The sequence below is a fragment of the Solea senegalensis genome, linkage group LG5 (genome assembly GCF_019176455.1).
Source record: "Solea senegalensis isolate Sse05_10M linkage group LG5, IFAPA_SoseM_1, whole genome shotgun sequence".
Taxonomy (NCBI): Eukaryota; Metazoa; Chordata; class Actinopteri; order Pleuronectiformes; family Soleidae; genus Solea; species Solea senegalensis.
In genome coordinates this window covers 15,489,558-15,506,213 of record NC_058025.1, presented here as the reverse complement: position 1 = coordinate 15,506,213, position 16,656 = coordinate 15,489,558, and the positions used below count along the sequence as shown (strand labels likewise).

At 37.4% G+C, this 16,656-nt stretch overlaps 4 protein-coding genes across 4 annotated transcripts; 3 read left to right on the top strand and 1 right to left on the bottom strand.

Annotated features, from left to right (window-relative positions):
• The first annotated feature begins 768 nt into the window (after positions 1-768).
• Positions 769-4,820, top strand: ufd1l (ubiquitin recognition factor in ER associated degradation 1). The gene is made up of 12 exons (XM_044025911.1): positions 769-908; positions 1,138-1,261; positions 1,810-1,842; positions 1,946-2,067; positions 2,385-2,515; positions 2,607-2,679; positions 2,756-2,824; positions 2,928-2,996; positions 3,070-3,120; positions 3,209-3,297; positions 3,919-4,003; positions 4,199-4,820. Exons 1-12 carry the CDS (start codon positions 906-908, stop codon positions 4,271-4,273), a joined length of 924 nt encoding a protein of 307 aa, XP_043881846.1. The 5' UTR covers positions 769-905; the 3' UTR covers positions 4,274-4,820.
• A 236-nt stretch (positions 4,821-5,056) lies between these two features.
• lg5h22orf39 (linkage group 5 C22orf39 homolog) lies at positions 5,057-7,279 on the top strand. Its single transcript, XM_044025913.1, has 3 exons — positions 5,057-5,405; positions 6,068-6,235; positions 7,076-7,279. The coding sequence occupies exons 1-3, from the start codon at positions 5,376-5,378 to the stop codon at positions 7,205-7,207; spliced, it is 330 nt and encodes a 109-aa protein (XP_043881848.1). The 5' UTR covers positions 5,057-5,375; the 3' UTR covers positions 7,208-7,279.
• A 736-nt stretch (positions 7,280-8,015) lies between these two features.
• Positions 8,016-10,145, bottom strand: mrpl40 (mitochondrial ribosomal protein L40). The gene is made up of 5 exons (XM_044025912.1): positions 9,956-10,145; positions 9,717-9,803; positions 9,253-9,408; positions 8,549-8,630; positions 8,016-8,428 (listed from the first exon to the last, which is right to left on the bottom strand). Exons 1-5 carry the CDS (start codon positions 10,006-10,008, stop codon positions 8,201-8,203), a joined length of 606 nt encoding a protein of 201 aa, XP_043881847.1. The 5' UTR covers positions 10,009-10,145; the 3' UTR covers positions 8,016-8,200.
• A 315-nt stretch (positions 10,146-10,460) lies between these two features.
• Positions 10,461-16,131, top strand: acaa2 (acetyl-CoA acyltransferase 2). The gene is made up of 10 exons (XM_044025910.1): positions 10,461-10,691; positions 11,841-12,007; positions 12,136-12,264; positions 13,015-13,131; positions 13,252-13,399; positions 13,842-14,017; positions 14,445-14,574; positions 14,703-14,773; positions 15,238-15,392; positions 15,485-16,131. The coding sequence occupies exons 1-10, from the start codon at positions 10,676-10,678 to the stop codon at positions 15,564-15,566; spliced, it is 1,191 nt and encodes a 396-aa protein (XP_043881845.1). The 5' UTR covers positions 10,461-10,675; the 3' UTR covers positions 15,567-16,131.
• Positions 16,132-16,656: the final 525 nt, after the last annotated feature.

The following is a 16,656-nucleotide window of genomic DNA, read 5'->3' as shown; positions in this document are numbered from 1 at the left end:
TAGACATCATATTTTATTAGACATATTTTGATATCTTTAATTTAGAACAAAGACTATGTTGTTTAATTTGATGGATGAATTTTTCTATCCCTGTCTGAACCACACTTTTGGAAGTATTTGCATAAGTCAACTGTTGGACTAACCTCATTGAACATTCTCTGTACTTCAGTTTTTAGCACTGTAATACAAGTTATCTTCTCTCAGAATACATTATTTAATAATATCAGAGAATATTTAAATAAAATAAATATACAAAAAAGTAGTTTGGTTCAGTAGGGACAATTCACCTCTCAATATTTGTGTGTTGAAACAACTTTAAATCAGAAATAGCTTTGAAGATCTTATCAGAACTCATTCTCATTTTACCTTAGTTGTACAACCCAAATATACACAATACACAAGTTACTATGGCAAGTGCTTCTAACACTTAATTGGTATACGGGATTCACTACTGATATCTGCAACGTCATTCTTACTTGTCACAATTCAAGTTCATGATATCTTAATTTATGGTCGAGTGAAGTTTGACTAGTAAGAATGATGTCACAGATATCTACAATTTATACTAGTCACGATTAAATTACGACTAGTCAAATTTACGTCATATATATCTGTAATGGTAATTACAGATAATCAAACTTGATGATAAAATGTGAGATTAATAAGGCTTTGACATAAGTTACAGCAACACAGCATTTCCAACTCAGCAACTGCCATTTTCATAAGGCTGCTGTGATTGGCTATCATCATCCGTGACATCATTTCCGCCTGTCGGCTGTACACTTCCGGAAGAACCGGAAGACAATAGTAGAAGTTAATTCTCGGCTCGTATTTGTCATTTTCAGAAGAAGAAAAAGGAAAGGGTTATTTAATTTAAGCAACTATAGACCTGAAGATCTGTCGTCATGGTAAGAAGCGCAGTCTGTGTTCACTGCTTAAGATGAATCGACGAATTTGTGTCCAAATGAGTCGTAGTTAAAGTAGTTTAGCAGGCGATCGGCTAACAACAACAAACATGACAGTGGCATAAGGAAAGATGCTCTGTCATGGCTTCATCGAACAGCCTCATCGATACACGAGTATAACGATACCAAAAGCCATTTTCATTTTATTAATATTGTTTGGTTTGTTCTTCAGTTTTCCTTTCAGGTTTTCGACCACCCGGGCTTTCAGAACCGCTTCTCCACTCAGTACCGCTGCTACTCGGTGTCCATGCTAGCAGGACCAAACGACCGCTCCGACGTGGAGAAAGGAGGCAAAAGTGAGTTTTTATTTGTATAAGTGTGGCTATACGTTCTTACACTGAGTCAGTTTGGAACACTGAAATAGAAATAGAGGTAGGTGTCAGTGGACAACAGGCGCTAACAAAGTACTGACGTCTACTAAGGTAGTTGCTAGGGGTTAAGATGGGTTATAAATAATAGTGCGGGTAAATAAATGTATAAAAGTTTTGAACAATTTTTTAATTATTTCACTGGTCACATGGATCAAAAATAGAATACAGAATAGTATGGCTCAAGGTCTGGGAAAATCAACTGTTACCAAAAACTGCATACTTGTTTCATGTATTTTCTGCATGTGTTACAATAAAGTTATTTAAAAATAATTTACTGGTCATTATACCGTGCTAAAACCATTCGCAAAAACATTTATTGGAAGACATTTGCACAGTACTGTAGTTCTTAAAGATATTTTAAATTATAGAATTAAGTGTTAAATTTGTTCATTGCCTCTTCTTTTTTTTTAACATATCTGATTGCTCAGAATTTGATTGGCTGCAAAGCTAATAAATATTTGTTTCTCTTTCAGTAATAATGCCACCTTCAGCTCTTGACCACCTCAGTAAGTGCAACTTAAATCCAGCATCTCTTCATTTGAAGGGTCCCGTTTGTACATAAGCTAATTTTTTATTTATTTTTTTGGTCTCCACCATTCACCCGTGCAGGCAGACTCAACATCACTTATCCGATGTTATTCAAGCTGACCAACAAGAACTCGGACAGAATGACCCACTGTGGTGTTCTGGAGTTTGTGGCAGATGAGGGAATCTGTTATTTGCCACATTGGGTAAGCAACAGTAACACATCTAATGTATTACTCATTGCCAACATCAGCAGTCAAGCACTATTCTTCAAAAGAAGCAGCATAGTTCTTCACTGGGTGTGTGAGAGTGAGAGAGGTGTTGGGCAAAGACAAATGGGTCCCGCAGACTGTTTTAGTTATTATTCCGAAATACACAATTAATGAGGAGCTGGAAAATGATATGTGTGATTTTTTTAGGATTATTATTTATGCAAAAAAATTAGCTGTAACTACATACATACTTGTTGTATCTGAAACTTTAAAAGGCAGCACTGCTATTACCCGTATTTTGTTTGCTGCAGATGATGCAGAATCTCCTGCTGGAGGAAGGTGGTCTGGTCCAAGTGGAAAGTGTCAACCTTATGGTGGCCACTTACTCAAAGTTCCAGCCACAAAGTCCAGATTTCCTTGATATCACAAACCCAAAGGCAGTGTAAGAAATATCTGTTAGGGAAAATTAATTCACCCTTCTTCATATGCTGTATCACATTGTCACAAGTTTCTACGTTTTAAATTAATTATAGACTGGAGAATGCACTGAGAAACTTTGCCTGCTTGACAACTGGTGATGTCATAGCCATCAACTACAATGAAAAGGTAAATCAGTTAATTCAACGTTTTTGTCAGTTTCTTTTTACTACATACGGCTGCTAATGGAATCTGTTTGTTTCAGATCTATGAGCTGCGAGTAATGGAGACAAAGCCAGACAAAGCAGTATCGATCATTGAGTGCGATATGAATGTAAGAGTTTCTAAGTTTGAGTTTTTTACCACATTCGACCGTAAACAATTTGACTTCTTTTTATTTATTGTATTTGATCCCATTTTGTGTCTCTGTTTGTCAGGTTGATTTTGATGCTCCTCTGGGCTACAAAGAGCCTGAACGACGACCTCAGTACCATGAAGAACCCACAGTAAGGACCAAACCTCAAAGTTTCCTGTTAAGTTTGTGCCCAGAATAGTTTAATAAAGCTAATTTCTTCACAGGAGGAAGAAGCAGATACCACCAATTATGCTGACATGGACACAGGATTTAGAGTGAGTAACTTTGTTTAGAGACGTATAAATGTCAGTTTGACTGGAACGATTATGACAATTGGAGAGAATCAAACATCTTCATCCTCAGGCTTTCACTGGTTCTGGAAATCGTTTGGATGGTAAAACAAAAGGGATCGAGCCCAGCCCTGTCCCTCTTGACCCAAATGACATTAAAAGGTAAAATGATGTTCAATATTTTATACATTTAAACATGAAGTGGCAGAGCAATTGACTTGTAACATAATGTATTTACTATTAACTAGCCAACACAATAACTCTGTGATATTAGAGAGATATTATAGAATGATGTAGATATTATTATTGCATGAGAGATAACTCATGCTTTAAACTTAATACTGCTTGTTATATAATTGTCATCTTATTACATCACCCCATGGAGTGGGAGTGAAGTATAGTTTGTAGTGGCTCTGTATGTCTTTCTGTCTGTTTGTGTTTCCACACTTGCCAATATGACCAACAGAGGCCAACAGAGGCTTGTTGTGTGAATCGGGTGAAGTCTGCCATCTCTGATTGCCTTGTTTTGGTGTTGTGTGACATGGATCACTTTTTAGCACATGTGAACATGTCTAGAATCAGACTGCAAGGACGTGTCAAAATTTAATAATTTTACCATCAGACCATGCATTCAAATTAATGATGAAGGTGAAGAAATGGCCAACAGTGTGTTAAAATCCTTACTAGGACTTGTACAATCTTTATTTCACTTCTCATGAATGATTATTGAACTATGTAACCAGTGTTTGGTCTTGACTATAACAAACTAAAATCTTTCATCAGAGGCATTCCCAACTATGACTTCAAAATTGGTCGGATCACTTTCATCAGAAACTCAAAGCCTCTGCCCAGGAAACTCGCAGATGATGTAAGCTATTTTCTTGTCTTTTCCGTTTATTTGATTATTGTGTATTTGTAGCATCTCAGTATATGCCAGTGCAGATCCTCTGGATCTGTAGTCCTGTACAGCATCCTTTGATTACACTTCATACTTAGATAATCACTTCCCTTTTATTTCAGTATCATGCTGTTTTCCAATGATCCTCTCTTGTTATCCTCGTAGGATGATGCGATGAACAGATTCATTGCCTTCTCTGGACAAGGACAGTCACTTCGCAAGAAGGGCAGAAAACCTTGAAGAACCCTTAGTGGAGAGGCTGGCTGATTTGCATAGACTCGCCTTACTCACTGTCACATTCAACAGCAAAGTAAAAATAAAAAGACCTCTGGATGCACTAGGGTTTGCCTCCCATTTCCCACTGAAATGAGAGTTTTACTATTGACCTGACTGCTAAGTATGTAATTAAAGCTCTGACGGTAATGTTTTGCTCCACAAACCATGTGCTGCTTAAAATGCTGTCAGTTTTAATTTGGTATTCAGAAGTTAATTGTGACTAATGTGAGCCAAGCAGAATATATTATATCTTATATCAGTCCAAAGGATGACTTTTGAAATATTGTTGCATCACTAGTTTGATTTCAGATATACAGTTTGTTAGGATTTCCCCCTTTCCATAACATATTTTATTCAGTTTACTTTGAATCACACAGAGTCCAATTATTTTTGAAAATTGGGAGAAGTTAATGCTTTTATTTAAATATTTAAGTTTTTTCCCTTGGTTATCAAAATTGGGTTTCCTGATTTATTTGTGGAGAAATAAAGGATTGTTTTTTTTGAAGTTAAAGGTATGTATTATTTTCTGTCAAAACTTGTTCATGACTACAGTACATGAAAGTGGAATATAATTTACAGTAATTCTGTGACTGGCATTTTTCTCTTGTGTAGTTAAACTAGTGTAGTGAGTAAGTAAATGACAAGAGTGGATAGAAGTATTAAGCACTAGTAATCTCAAATGTGCACTCAATTTTATGTGGCGTTTTATAATATATTAATATTGCACCATAAAAACATTTTTATATTGAATTATATATCAGTCCATATAAACACTGACACATTTATTTTGAAATTCTACAAAAACCACAATTCCTGAACAGTTGCTTTTAGATTTTTTTTCCTCACTTGATTGGCCCACAGGTCATTTTACATTTGATCACAAAATGCATTTGAATCGTGAGTCAGCGTACCTGCACTTTTTAATTAATTATTTTTGTTTTTAAATCAAGTTTTTAATCAAGTTTCGAGTTTTGCTGTGAGATTTCGTTCGTTTTGGTTGTGCTTTTATTTTGAAAGAAAGTAAACCGGAAGTGAGAGACAGTAGAAGCTTCCGCTAACATTAGCAATGGCATTGTCTGGACAAAGATCATGGAGGGTAAATTATCAACGTGCTCTATATTGTAAATTACGTTCTTAGTAAAACTTGATGCTTTAATTTTCTTGAGTTATTCTTGTTAGTCCTGATGAAGTGTCACGAATGGTAGTCAGTTAGCAAGGTGATTCGCCATTGTTGCTAAGTTGTAAACCGTATCTAGCTGACTGACAGTGTCTGATGAAGCCGTTTTTAACAGAAATCCGTAGTTATGTGTGTTATTATTTTGTTTGTTTTTTTAAAAAAAAACAATTTAAAAAATAAAGAAAAAAGAATATGAAACACCAGATCAGCTATTAACTGAGCATCGTACATCTCAGTGACCTCAGAGAGGCACTGTTACACCACGTTTTATTCTTTTTCTATTTTTTTATGTAATGGATGATTCATCGTATAAATGGTCATATTTGTGTGAAAAAAAATCAAGCCTTTGCAAGTTGCGCAACATTGTATTTGTGCTTTAAAAAAAGTTTTTAAAATGCTATCATCTAGTCGTAGATGCCTTATTGCCTTTTTCTGGATTTCATCACCATCTGCCTTTGTTCGAATAACCTTAATTAGCTGCACATGTTAATTGTACAGTAGGTTGTTGTTGAACCTACAAGGTCTCATCCTGTTATAATATATAGAAAGGTGATGAGTCCTGTCTTTGTTCATTTGCACAGCCGCCCCGGTCATGTGACAACTACTGGAGTGAGTACAAACACTGCAAAAGTATGTGGAGTCGTTTCAACCACTACTATACTTATGGTACATTCCCATCCTGCCAGCAATGGAAAGAGGACTACTATAGCTGCAAAGAGTGGGAGAATCACAGACGTATAGAAGCAAAGGTAAAATGTTTTTTCTGCCAGTCACAAAAAAAAAACAAATTAGCCCAGCTGTTAAAGCCTGGAACTGCAGTTTTTTTTAATTAATGTCTCAAAGCAAATTGCCACAGTGGTTCTGAATTATTATTTTTTTATTTAAAAACTGTGTCAATTTGAATCAGTATGCTCAACCTTTTCCATCACCATTAACATCAGTCAGTCAGTCAGTCATCATCTAACCGCTTTATCCTCCACCAGAGGGTCGCGGGGGGTGCTGTGCCAATCTCAGCTACATCGGGCGATAGGCGGGGTACACCCTGGACAGTTCGCCAGTCCATCGCAGGGCCATACACAACTAGAGACAAACAACCATTCACTCTCACACTCACTCCTATGGTCAATTTAGAGTGTCCAATTTACCTAATCCCCACATTGCATGTTTTTGGACTGTGGGAGGAAGCCGGAGAACCCGGAGAGAACCCACGCACACACGGGGAGAACATGCAAACTCCATGCAGAAAGGCCCTTGTTCCAACCGGGGCTCGAACCCGGGTCTTCTCGCTGCAAGGCGAGAGTGCTAACCACCACACCACCGTGTGGCCCCCACCATTAACATGTTGAATTTAATTTCAAATATTGTATTAGTTTTAATTTTCATCAAATGTGCTCCAATCTTGTAAAATAAATATGTTCATTCACAGTTAATGTACACTGTAATATACACAGTGTTGGTGACAATTAGAGTTGCTAAAACAATTGACCAACTTCAATACATCAGTTTCTTTGACCATGTTTGTCTATAACAAACATGCCAACCCTTGAAAGCAACTCTGATTTCTCTCCCACAATATCTATATGCTGCAGGAAGCGTTGCAGACGAGTGAAAGGAACAGATTGGCAGAGCAGAAAAAGTTCACACCAGTGTGGAGGCTGAGGAAAGACCCTCCTAAAGACTGGAACATGCCCCTGAACCAGGAGAAGCCACAGGACTCCTGAACTGTCACTTGTCTCAAAGCAAACATCTACTGGGTACTGTACTTCATGGACATAAAATACTTTTGGCCTCCATACTGATAAGTCTGGTCATCATTTGTGCTTGGAGAGCTGCTGTATCCTTTGGACTGATATAAGATATAATATATTCTGCTTGGCTCACATTAGTCACAATTAACTTCTGAATACCAAATTAAAACTGACAGATGTGTAGTGTATTAACAATGGTGGCACCATCTAGTGGTCAACGGTGAGAACGACAGCCAACAGTCATTCTCACATAAGTCTTTAAACTATTGTATTACACCTCCTGTTAATAGTCATGAATTATATTATCAGAAAGTTTATGTAAACAAGCAGAGACTGACTGCTCTCACACCATTCATTATGGATTGGCTTTGCATTATGTTTTGAGTTATATTTAAATTAAAAAAGTTATGCTGCCATAGAACGTACCAAGACTTCATGCATGATTTGTTTGCAATAACTAAAAAGTACTGACTGAAATATCCATCATCAACTGCAGTAAAAGTTCTGTTCTTGATACTGTAAATACTGATCTGTTATTAATTAGTTGTGAATGCTAAGTCCATCTATTGTTTTCTTGTTTCCTTCATTATTGAATCATTGTGTTACTGCCATATTTTTTGATAGCCATCTCCTACATATTTCAACAATTTATTGATCAAAATGTTTGGCTCATTATAGTAGACATGCATTAATGTGGCAGAATCAAGCTGTAACGTTCCACAGATCTGTGCAGTATTCTTCAGACATACAATTTATTGAAAATAATTCACAACAAATTGGGTAAATAAAAAAAATTAAGCTTTATTTTCAACTTTGTGTTTCATAAGGAAACGTGGAAATGGGAAAAATAGTATGTGCTGCTTCCATGATTGATGTGATTTGATACATAAATGTGAAAACAGTAGACTTCATGAAACCTGTACAAACAAGAACACACACTAACACCCACATGCTGTTTTCTGACCATCACTGAGTGTAAACTTTAGTGATGTCATTGTATTTCCCCTCTGGTGCATCATACTTGGTCTTTGGTGGTGTGTAGACAGGACCTTTATGACTGAAGGGAAACAGAAGTGGGTCTGGCTTCAGCGCTGCCAGGTACAGCTCTTCTGACTCCAACTTGAGCTCCTCCAATGCTTCTCTCTGGGCTTCTAGTGCAAGTTCAACAGCCTGCACTTCAGCCAAATGCTGCTTCTGCAATAACAAAGACAGAGGCTCATTTTAAATAATGGCCACACTAGCTGCACACGATGGGAGAGCAGAGGTTAGAAGCAATATAAAAGTTAAAAAGTTGTGATGGAGATTGTGTGTGACCTGTTTGTATTGACTCCACTCCTTCAGCAGCATGGCTCGACCCTCACTTTCTTCAAATGACAGCCTTGGTGATGAGCGCACCCTTAGTAAGATAAAAGACATATCTATAAAATGCATGTCTATAAAATAAAGTAGGGTTTAATATTAAGAAGATCTCATTTACCAAACTATTGAGCCCATTTCCTGAGGACATTTTGGATAACCTAAATCAGAACAGCCAATATACTCATTTTATATGTCAGATTAAAACATCAGTGTGTTTCCAGGTCCCCCATGACTGCATAAACTGCACTTGCAAAGAAGCAGAAACAAAATCTCCTTTGATTCATTTATTTGCTCTCCCTGCTGCTTTATATATTTGTGTGACAACAGTTTCAGGACAGTTACACAGATTTTCCTTTGTCTCAGCTCACTTCAAATGTTACAAATGACCAAGATCTGGCTGATGTTACACTATATTGTTCTCACGGTTAAAAATTACGAGCTGTGTCAGCAGGGCAAGGATCCACAAGCAATACTTAAGGTGTATTTAGGTGTTTGAAGAACATTTCTTGATGATAAGAAAAATAAATAATACCAGTTTTATTCTTTATTGTAAAGTATAGTGCCACCAGACCAGCACTGCAGATAGATTCACATAGTCAACACAACACAAATGTAACCACTAAAACGTGAAAAAAGTTGAAAAGTGAAATAGGTTGTACCTTGTATCATCTAAGCATTTGAATGGAGTGACAAAATCCTCTATAGGGATGTATTCTGGTGGAATCTTCTCCATTCTCTTCAGCTTTTTTTTCAGTCGCTCTCTCATTAGCAGTTCTCTTCTGGGGTCAACTTTCTTCTTCTTTTTGGGCTCCCCTCTTAAGAAACACAAAGCATAGCTCAATGTGAGACTAGTCAAGCACAATATACATTTAGAAAGGCACATGTGATATAGAACAAGATACTGTCTGATTTGGGTTGTCATAATGATGTAAGCAAACACATGGGATTACTTTGATACATTTTAAACAGTCAACACAGTGAAAAGGCAAAGGCGCTGGGTTATTTTATTTCCATCACTTGCATTCAAGAAATGGATATTCAAGAACAGGAAATCTGGGGGCAATGTGTTATTTTTTGTACACAGCAAAGATGTTAAGATTTGGCGAAGTACCGGTAATCTTACCTGAGTGGAGCAGATGTCTTCAGTGTCATCACTGAAGCAATCCACGGACTCAGAGTGACCGCATGGTGATGTTCCCCCGACAAGACGCTGAAAACACACACACACGTTTGTGTTTGTCAACCACCGAGCTAAGTCTGCTGCTGTCACTTCTCTTCACTTCTGAAGAATAACCTTAGCCATGTTAGCTCCGGGTAGCTAACACCCCATCAGTTATGACTAAAATACAGACATAATCTTACCTTGACGCGACGGTCTTTCGGGACAAACCCCTACATATAAGCCCTAAAACCATGTTCCCACTGTGTAAAGTTTTAATTTAAACACATATTAAATGCACAAAAACGCTCGCGTGTAGAACTACAACACTTATTTGTCTCGTCCCCTTGCCTCAGTGAAAGACTGCGCACGTTGATGACGTAGTTCTCTCGCGCATGAGCATTTTAGCGTGTCTTGTACAGAAAGGTCAAATATGTGTACTTAATACATGCGATCGACAATCATTAAAAAAATCTGACAAGAATAACAATGTTTTAGCCATATTTTTAAACATTTCTCGCCGGCCTGGAAGACTTCCTATGTCTCTACGTGCGTGTTTGTTTTCAGGCGGTGTATATCGGGAAACCCCGTTTTGTCAAATGGCAACCAAGGCAAACACCAGTAGAGGAAGTGAAAATAAATGAATACATGTATGCGGATCACACTGGACACCTATTCAGGACATTTAATTTCTGACTCACACTCCAGTCCTGAAGATGGCGGTAATTCAGATAAAAGCTGTTGTTCGCCGTCACTAATCGAAAGAAGAAGAGTGGAATTGTTAGCGTCATCGGCGGTAGCATTGAGGGGAAAGGTCGCAGCCGCCAGGGGTAGTTTTGTTTACTGTGGACTGTGTCACGGTGTACCAGATTTGTCATTGTGAAGGTTCTATCTTGGCAGCAGTGTGTTATTGAATCACCATCATGGCACTTCTCAGAGGTAAGCATTATTTAGCAGACACGTTTTAATGCACGCTGCTGTTGGACCATTGTTTTATTACTACACCTTCACGTGTTAATATTATCCTATACTACTGTCTTATCACAGTAATCAGTTGTTGAAAAGGGTCATGTTAAGTCGATGATATTTAAACAAGAGTGTGAACACACGTCACTGCAATGTAGGTGAAAGGTGACAAGAAGAGTTCATTCACAGCTTTATGTCGACTGAAGTTTTTCTGCACAAATAAAGTAAAAATACGAGCATGGTGTATGGTTTCAGTGGTATAATCTGATATTTTCTATAGACCTGTGTTATCCGCTGCTCTTTGTAAAAGGTGTACTTAATGTAAATAGCTGTATATTCTTATATTTTATGTTGTCTTTTATCTTTCTTGATTGTTTATTATTTTTTCCTCCATTGTGCATTTTTACATTCTATCTTTTCATTTGTTTTTTTATTGTTTATTGAATTCCTTTTTCATACTTGCCAATTGTTTACCCTTTTTGCTGTTGTAACAAGTGCATTTTACTAATCTAATAATCTAAAAAAACAAACCAAACCAATATAAAAGCCCACTGTAGTGCAAAGGCATTGGCATGTCAACGCATCCTCTTTAATCCCCTTTAATTGCCCCCCGGGCCAAATTACATTTTTTTTAAATTAAATTAAATTAAATTGAATTGAATTGACTTCTTTGCTTCCAAGGTTAGCACTTAACTTGCCTTTTAAACAGAGTAGAAGAGGTTTTAACTAGACGATTGAAACATTTGGTTTGCTTTTAGAAGTAAACTGATAAATTACAATTCTGATTATTCTATAAATGGCTTTGGCATATCATATCTTATTTATATAAGATGACAGATTTTCTAGGAAACTTGATTAATAGTGCTAAGGACACTAAAACTATTGGTTTTATTCAAAGTTTTATTTACTTGTAATTGACAGATGCTAGTACTGAGTATCATATTTGCTCATCCCTCTTGATATATCAGCCATTGGTTGCCCTAATTATTTAAGATTGACATCGACTATAGAAAACTGACCCCTTACTTGTTTCACTGTTTCAGTATCTTGTAATTTTCCTCATAACTTTCTGCATTTCACTGAGTCCTCAGACTGTGACACGGTTGCATCTTCTCTCTACAGGCGTATTTATTGTAGCTGCTAAACGCACTCCATTCGGTACCTATGGTGGTGTGCTGAAGGATCACAGTGCGACAGACCTGGCTGAGCATGCAGCCAAAGCTGCCCTTGCTGCAGGAGGAGTGGCACCAGAGCTGATCAACAGTGTCATCTTGGGCAACGTCATGCAGGCAATTACAATCCAACATACTAGCGGTCATTGAAAAACAAACAAACGGGGTTATCACATTGTTGTGAACGTAAAACTCACTTGTATGCAAACCTAGCATCTTTTCTTTTTCCATCCGTCTACTTTCAGAGCTCAGCAGATGCACCCTACATTGCTCGGCATGTGGGTCTGAGGTGTGGTGTTCCTATCCCAGTGCCTGCTCTCACTGTCAACAGACTGTGTGGATCTGGTTTCCAGGCCATCATCAATGGTGCACAGGTAAGAACTCAGTCAAGAGCAAATTTAGATAGAAGAAATATATTATTATTTGTAATGCTGCATTATACTCTGAGGCTTTTTATTTATTTATTTATTCATTCATTTATTTATTTATTTTTCTCTCTAAATATAACATGACATCAAAAAACACTTACTGTAATATATTGTAATCTTTACCAACACTTTACTCAGTGTCTGTCAGTGTTAGGTAAGGTTGTATAATGCATGTATGTATAAAATGCATTAGATTGTACATTTGTGCCTAACAAAGCAACAGATCGCTAACACAATCCAATCCAATCTTCCAATCCAAATTTAGTTCTATATCACAAAAAAACAGAGTTGACCAAAGCGCTGTACATCATAACAATACATAAAATAGACAGGATATGAAATAATGTATACTAAAGAAAAGCAATAAAAACAGAGTACACAATTTGGGAGCCACCACAGCAAAGACCCTGTCTCCATGGTGATTTAATCTCGATCTAGGTACAATAAGAAGGGATTTTTCTGCAGACCTCAGTAATCGTGACAGTGATTATGTGTGTAAAAGTTCACTGAGGTAAGATGGGGCAAGACCATTCATTCACTCACTGAAGAAAATGGAGATAATCTGGACATGGTATTTGCAGATATTTAACAGTAAAAATTGTATCAGGGTTTGGGCCCACTGACACAAAACTGATTGGTGTATATGGAATATGTTTTTTTTCTCAAAAACAAATATTTTATATTTTGTGTTTGTAGGAGATTTGCCTGAAGGAGGCAGAGGTGGTTCTGTGTGGAGGCTCAGAGAGCATGAGCCAAGCCCCGTATGCCGTTCGCAACGTGCGATTTGGTACAAAGTTTGGATTCGATCTCAAGGTTAGTTTTCATTGATTTTCTCCGAATTTTTTTTATCTGCAGAAACTTGACTTGGATGCACTTGAAATGCAGCTAGTGAGTAAACTGCAATAGCTTAACCTCTCCTTGTTTGCCTGGCAGTTAGAAGACACTTTATGGGCTGGCCTGACTGACCTTCACATTAAAACCCCCATGGGCATCACAGCAGAAAACCTGGCAGAGAAATACCAGATCACTCGAGAAGACTGTGATAACTATGCATTCCAGACGCAACAAAAGTGGAAGGCTGGTAAGACACAATTCTTTGTTTTTTCTATGATATTTCATTTGATTATTTGTTTGATCATAAAAAAGTCAATCAGTTAATGTGACCATTTATAATTACATTAAAAAAACTGAATGACTGAACTGTTTTATCAATTATTGCACTAATTTAGAAAGCTTACTGCCACGTTGAGGTCTCTTGAATGCACCTTGAAGCATTTTTCATAGCCCAACATTCTGTGAAGACTGCATTAGCTTCACTAGCTCTCATATGCCGGAGTTTAGAATAGTCAAATATTTGACAAATTATTATGTTGAAAAAATGGAATAGCATTTTTGCTTTAAATGTCCATCCCTAATTGTAATGTACCGCATTCATGAAAAAGACTGTTCTTTCTTTTTTTATTATTTCAAGACATTTATGCAGAAACTAAAGCGACTAAATCATGATATTTTTCTTTGTACAGCTCATGAGGCTGGGTACTTCACAGCTGAAATTGCTCCAATTGATGTGAAAGCTAAGAAAGGCAAGGTGTCCATGGCTCAGGACGAACACCCACGGCCTCAGACCACAATGGAACAGATGGCAAAACTGCCCACTGTCTTCAAGAAGGGAGGAACCGTCACTGCGGCCAATGCTTCAGTGAGTTGAAGCCCAAAGTTGAAGTCCTGCCTCTATTTTAAGAATCTGTGGTGATTAGTGTGTATTTTTTAATTCAAGTGGATGGTCAAACATTTTAGTTGTATTTCCAATTTAGTTAATGATAAGCTGCTGTGGATAAGACACACTCGTGGAAGAGTCATTTAAATCCTACTCGATAAAAATCAAACCAACAAAGAAGATGGACTTTCTTGGTTAAGGAATAACTTTTGATAAAAAGAACCAAGGAATATTTGAAAAGAAATTCTGTTTCTTTGCAAGCACATGAAGAAGTTATTGTTCATGGTAATGTTATGTAGAATTCCACAATTTAAGTTGAAGATATCATATATGTTAATATATATATTAACACCATGCAACTCTTCTTACTTCCACCATGAGGAATAATAATCTCGTTCTTGATGTCCAGGGTGTATCTGATGGTGCTGCTGCATTGGTGATCGCAAGTGAAGACGCGGTGAAGGAGCACAAACTCACTCCAATGAGCAGAATCGTGTCCTATCATGTGTCTGGCTGTGACCCGAGCATTATGGGAATTGGTGAGTGACACTGCTCTCATGGAGAGGCAGGTTATCACTTGGGAGGAATGTATAGCTAATCCACTGTTGAGGTATTGATATTGTGGTCTCTGATAGTTAGAAAGTCTTTTTCCTTCTGATCGTCTTAGGTCCAGTTCCAGCAGTCACAGAAGCTCTGAAAAAAGCTGGTCTGACTCTCAACGACATGGATCTGGTTGAGGTTTGTTACCTGTGGAAAAACAATATCTGTGACATGACATTGTAGCTCAGATAATGTCAGACATTTAATCAGTGGTGGATGAAGAACTCAGACCTTCATTCAAGAGATGTGAAAATGTGTCTCTTTCATTACAGTTGTTAGTAGTATCAGTTGTTTCTACTCTAATCAGAGCTCATATTTTAATTCATTTGCTGCAATTGCCACAATATTAACATAAATCATCACTAATGCATTTTTCTAATGGTTAAATCTTATTTCATGTGAGAATTGTTTTGATTTACTCAGAAATATACTGGCAATAGTTACATCTTTACAGTCTTGTGAAAAACATTTGTTTTTCTTACAGACAGTCATGACATCTGTTTGTATTTCAATAATAAAAAAAAAAGCCCAGATCTGATCATGTGTGGTTACAGATGACTCATGCAGGACACATTGCTCTGTGTTTCATGTCCTTTGCACAGGTGAATGAGGCGTTTGCCCCTCAGTACATGGCTGTTGCTAAAGCTCTTGAACTCGATCCACGGAAAAGCAACGTTAATGGCGGCGCTATCGCCATAGGACATCCTCTCGCTGCTTCTGGAGCTCGGATCACTGCTCACCTGGCTCATGAGCTCAGGTAGCCAAGTGCTTATCAGCAGTTATTACACACAAATGATCCACTGTATCAGCTGAAAAGTGACTTTGAGTAATGATTTTTGTTTCCGACAGGCGACGAGGAGGCAAGTACGCTGTCGGCTCTGCCTGCATCGGAGGTGGTCAGGGCATTGCCATCGTCTTGGAAAATTGCTGATTGAGGAAACGGTATCTGAGGAATTTCTGTCAAAGAATGTTCCACAAACACATTTTCTCGACTTCAGTAAAATGACACCCATGTCACGTGTGCTGATGAGTGGTTAATGTTCTCCTTACATGAGACAATGCTGCTGTTTCACTATCACACAAACTAACATTATTTCTGACTTTTTTCAGTACGTTTATACAAAGTGCTACCTGAATGTTTCAGGTCAGTTTTGCCTTGGAAAGCCTGTGAAAATGAAAAGGTGTTTCTGATCAATGCACTAGAGTAATGTACGAGTCTGTCGTCACATACCTGAAGTACAAAGGTAGTTCCTTGGTTAACCAATGCAGCATATTATTGCCAACTACTACTGTCTTTTTGGGCAGAGTAAGGTTTAAAGGAACTGTGAACTTTCATGTTTGCCTTAAAATGTTCTCTATCACACCTTTATCAGGAATGAGTGCTGCACTATATGTCTGATTTGTGATGGCTTCAGCAAAAACTCATTTTGTATTTCTGTGTCAAAGAACCTCAACCTTTTGTTAAAAGAAATAAAGTTTTCATCAGCAGCCCTTGATAACAGCCTCTCTATGTTTGTTTTCTCAAATTATCAAGAAATTAAGATTTAAACAGTACAGTGTTTAGGGGTTTTTTTACTGGTAATTTTGTACACATGATTCCATAATGTAGCTTAATTATTTATACTTTATTAATCATTGAATAGAGAGACTTGCTTGACACTTGCTGCAGGAGATATTGATATACACAATGTATATATCTCTCAATCTAAATAGTTTCTCAATATCGCTGATACAGGAATTTTCATGGTGGTATTTTCTGACATTATACCACCAGGTTATATTATATACTGCAGATTTCACACTGACAACTGATAATTCAGTGTATTATTTGGTGCAGTTTAAAAAGCAACACATGCTTCACATCACACCCCTGCAAATGAATGAATAGTAAATTTGTTTTGCTGAGCTGCATGTCAATACCTTCATTGTCCTTAATAATAAGATGGCTGCCTTTATCCATAGCCACTGTCTTATTTTATCTTTCTGGGGTTTATTTCCTGCTTTTCTAGGGTCCTATGTGG